Source organism: Cynara cardunculus, unplaced genomic scaffold (assembly GCF_001531365.2).
Source record: "Cynara cardunculus var. scolymus isolate 2C unplaced genomic scaffold, CcrdV1 Un_Scaffold_5200, whole genome shotgun sequence".
NCBI classification, from domain to species: domain Eukaryota; kingdom Viridiplantae; phylum Streptophyta; class Magnoliopsida; order Asterales; family Asteraceae; genus Cynara; species Cynara cardunculus.
The window spans coordinates 25,583-29,882 of record NW_020202281.1 but is presented as its reverse complement, the minus strand read 5'-3'; the positions used below and the strand labels follow the sequence as shown (position 1 = coordinate 29,882).

Here is a 4,300-nt window from a genome sequence, read left to right as displayed (position 1 = left end):
TGGGACATAGGCAGCCATCGCGGCAGGATCATAGATCAACCACCTACTGGAAGCCCAAGACCAAAAAGGGGGGGAGAGCAAAGTGCAGAAGAAGCTGAAAATGGGAAAGGTAGGGACCAAAATAACAAAGGTCCAATAAGAAAAAATAGAGGGGTTGAGCTCAATAAACCCCCAACAATTGAAATTGCATAACAGGAGATAAGACCAGCCATAATCAAACTCCCTAAATTCATAACTCCAGCAACTAAGAAGATCCTTCCATAACACATCAAGATAGGAAATGCAACTGCCATTAAGACAAAGCGATGAGTAGGGGGAATTACTCAAAATCAACAACCATCCCCTATCATAAACAATATACCCATCAATCCCTCCAAACCCAACCAAGCCTCCAACTACCTCCATATCACTCCAGATAAAAAAAATAGGTACCTGCAGGGTAAACAAGTTAGTATAAAAGTATATTGTCCCGGTCCCCCCGTCAAGAACCCAGAGAAACCCAATATATCCCGGTCCACCCCGTAAGAACCCACCCCAAGGATCCTCAAAAGCTGATATAGGAAGAGGGAAGCAAGAAAAGAAAACATGAAGACTAGACAGCACCCACAGCAGCATATCCAACTCCCACAAAACCAGGAACCAGCAGACAAAGACCAAATCAGTTTTGATCATTGAAATTCGAATTGCAGGTAAACTCACCATTTTCAAAACCAAGACCCCAAACCACAGCAGCCCTTTTAACATTCTCATTGCTCTTCACATTCAGACCCATAAGCTTCATTTTTATCAACTCACATATTTGTTTAGACAATTGTTCAACCGATCTGCAATTGTCCGAATGGAGTCTATTGTTCCTTTCTTGCCAAATGAAGTAAATCACAATAGCTAGAAGAAGCCTATGAATAATACTCCAAATAGAATTGTTTATAGGACTACTAGATAGCCAAAGAACCAGCTCAGACCAAGAATTAGGAGTACCCTTTAACACCTGAATTTTGCCATACACACCAGAGAATCCCTCAAGACATCTCCAAACCTCCATAGTATACATACAATCAACAAACAAATGGTTATGAGATTCTATTCCATCATGGCATAGAACACATATACTATCATCAACCATATTCCAGTAGGCAAGTCTATCCATAGTTCTCAGTTTTTCTTTAATTGCTAGCCACAAGACGAAAGCGTGTCTAGGAACTCCTTGACTGAACCAAACCAACTTGGACCAGGGGACTAACTCAGAATGCATGTACATATCATTCCAAACGGCACCAACAGAAAAATCAATAATAGAGCCTCCCGTGCTTTTCCATCTAACTTTATCACATCTATCAGCAGTAAGACACGGCATATATTGTTGCAGAACATAACCATACTTGCACCATATTTCTGGRGGCCAAAGCCATAAACCATCAACAACTATATCCGAAACTTTTAAATTAAGYTGCATCTTAGCTTCATAGATCTCTCTTCTCGAGATAAAAGAAGCTAAAGGGCCCGCAGGATGCCAATAGTCAAACCATCACCCAGATTATGCACAATATGGTCTCTAAACACATTTCTAAAGCCAATAGCTTTCCTCCAGAACCAGGGAGCATCATTAACATTTCCCACWGCCCAAAAGTTTCTACCTTTCAATCTGTATTCATGTATCCATTTGACCCATAAMGACTCACCATTTTCAACGATTTTCCAAATTTGCTTGGCCAAAAGAGCTTTATTCCAATTCTTCAAGGCTTTAACCCCAAGACCCCCCATTTCTCTWGGCAGGCAGACAGATTTCCAGCTGACTTTGGCTTTACCTCTAACAGCTYCCCCACTACACCAAAGAAAACCCCTCAAAAAAATTTCAATCTCTTTAACCACAGAAACCGGGAGGAGGAACAAAGAAGCCCAATAGACACTGATAGACGAAAGCATAGAATTGATCAATTAAAGTCTACCCGCAAAAGTCAACCACTTATTTTTCCAGTCCAACACTCGTCTTTTAATCTTATCAATTAAGCTCACACAATCCTTATGAAATAATTTGGATGATAATAGTGGAACACCCAAATATCTAACAGGCAAAGTTCCCAAATTGAAAGGAAGAATCTTCATAATTTCAACACGATTACACCCCACAACATTGCCCAAAAAAGAAGTACTCTTTCCCAGGCTAGGCTTTAGACCCGAAACATTACTAAATTCCATCAACGCATCCTTGAGCACACTAACAGAATCAACATCCCCGTGACAAAACATCAAAAGATCATCAGCGAAACAGAGATGAGTAATGCCTAGCTTTTCACATTTAGGATGAAATTTAAAATTCTTCTCAACTCTGATTTTCCTTTTAACCATAAGAGTCAGCACCTCCATCACAAGAGTAAACAAATAAGGAGAAAGAGGGTCGCCCTGCCTGATACCTCTTTTACCCGGAAAAAAGCCATGATGATCACCGTTAACACGAATGGTAAAAGAGGCAGAGGTAACACATTTCATGATCCAGCAAATCATACAAGGGTGAAAACCGAAATGTTTGAGGGTAGACTCCAAAAAAGACCAGTTCACCGTATCATAAGCTTTCTGGATGTCAATCTTGAAAGCACACCTTCTGGTGCCTCTCTGCCTGTGATATCCACGCATAAGCTCCTGAGCCAGAAGAATATTATCACTAATATGTCTGTTAGGAATGAACGCAGACTGATTAGGATCCACCAGGAAGTTGAGGGAGCTTTTAATCCGGCTAACAATAATCTTGCTGATGCACTTAAATAGTACATTACATCATGCAATCAGCCTGAAGTCAGCAACATTCTTCGGGGATTGGGATTTAGGAACAAGAGCAATCACAGTAGCATTAACCTCGTGAAGCAATTTTCCATTCTCAAAAAATTGTTGGACAGCCAAACAWACATCCTTTCCCACAATAGGCCAAGCTTTCTTGAAAAAACAAGAGGAGAAACCATCAGGGCCAGGAGCTTTTGTATCCTCAATATCAAAGATGGCATCACGAATTTCCAAATCAGAGACATGCCTAACCATGAAGTCAGCTTGCTGARTAGATAATCTYTTCTGAAACAGAGAARMCGGATCAACAAAATCCATAACAGATTCAGACGTACCCAACATGGACGTGAAATGCTTAACAAACTGATCTGCAACATTCGACCCAACAAATCTGTTACCCGCCATATCTTCAACTTCATTGATTCTACCCTTATTGACTTTGGTTTTAACAACATTGTGAAAATAAGCAGTATTAGAATCCCCTTCTTTTAACCAATGAACTTTAGATCTCTGCCTTAGGAATTTTTCTTCAGCAACCAGAGCATCTTTCAAAGCTTTTAGATAAACTGCCCCTCCAAATGAACATCACCATTCTCCGGGTCCGCATCCATATTAGACTGAGCAATATCCAATTCCACACGCAGCTTTTTAACATTATCAGAAACATTACCATTCTCAATGTTCAACTTTCTGATACCCTTTTTAACATCTTTTAACTTTGAGACAACAGCAAACATATGGCAGCCCACAACATGCTTGTTCCACACATTATTCACAAGAGGAAGAAATTTAGGGAGGTCAGACAGGTGGTTACTGAACTTGAATGGCTTAGCACAAAATTTTGAAGGAGCAAATAGGGAGACAACAACCGGATTGTGATCAGATAAACCGTAAGGCAAAAAGGCAGCAACAGCAGCAGAAGGAAAAGAGCCCATGAAACAAGCATTACCAAGAACACGATCAAGTTTTTTTAATAAAGGGTTTAGGGTTTAGGGTTTAGGGTTTTTTTTTTTGATAGAGAGGGGAGTGACCCCTCCAGATCAAGAAAAAAAGCTAAAAGCCAAACAATGAAGTGCGCGGGAAGGAGGAAAACCTCAACTACCAGCCAGAGAAACCAAGGCATCTCGAGGGGAAAGAGAAAAGAAGAGGACAAGAAAAGGAGAGGGGAGAGAAGAAAGAAAGAGAGAGAGAGAGGGAGAGAGAAAAAAGAGAGAAAGAAACCAACCACAAGGGAAGGGCCCAGCCGAGCCACGGCCAGGAAACAACGGGGATGAACCACAAGGGCAGGAAAAAGGGCCTAAAAAAGGCACACCCTAGACCGCACCAAGAGAAGCAACCAAGCAAAACGCTCACAAAACCAAAAGCGATAGCACACAGAGACGGAGAGCTAAGGGAGATTCCAGGCAAGCCGAGCCCGGACAACGTTAGGGGAGGGCTTGAGGGTCAGGCTAAGGAGCCTAGACCGGACATCATCGGTAATCGTCTTAACCACCATAATATACGATCTTCTTTTATTTTTGAAGAT

At 41.3% G+C, this 4,300-nt stretch overlaps 1 protein-coding gene across 1 annotated transcript; it reads right to left on the bottom strand.

Annotated features, from left to right (window-relative positions):
- Positions 1-658: 658 nt before the first annotated feature.
- Positions 659-1,453, bottom strand: LOC112504316. Its single transcript, XM_025108251.1, has one exon. It carries the CDS (start codon positions 1,451-1,453, stop codon positions 659-661), a length of 795 nt encoding a protein of 264 aa, XP_024964019.1.
- Positions 1,454-4,300: the final 2,847 nt, after the last annotated feature.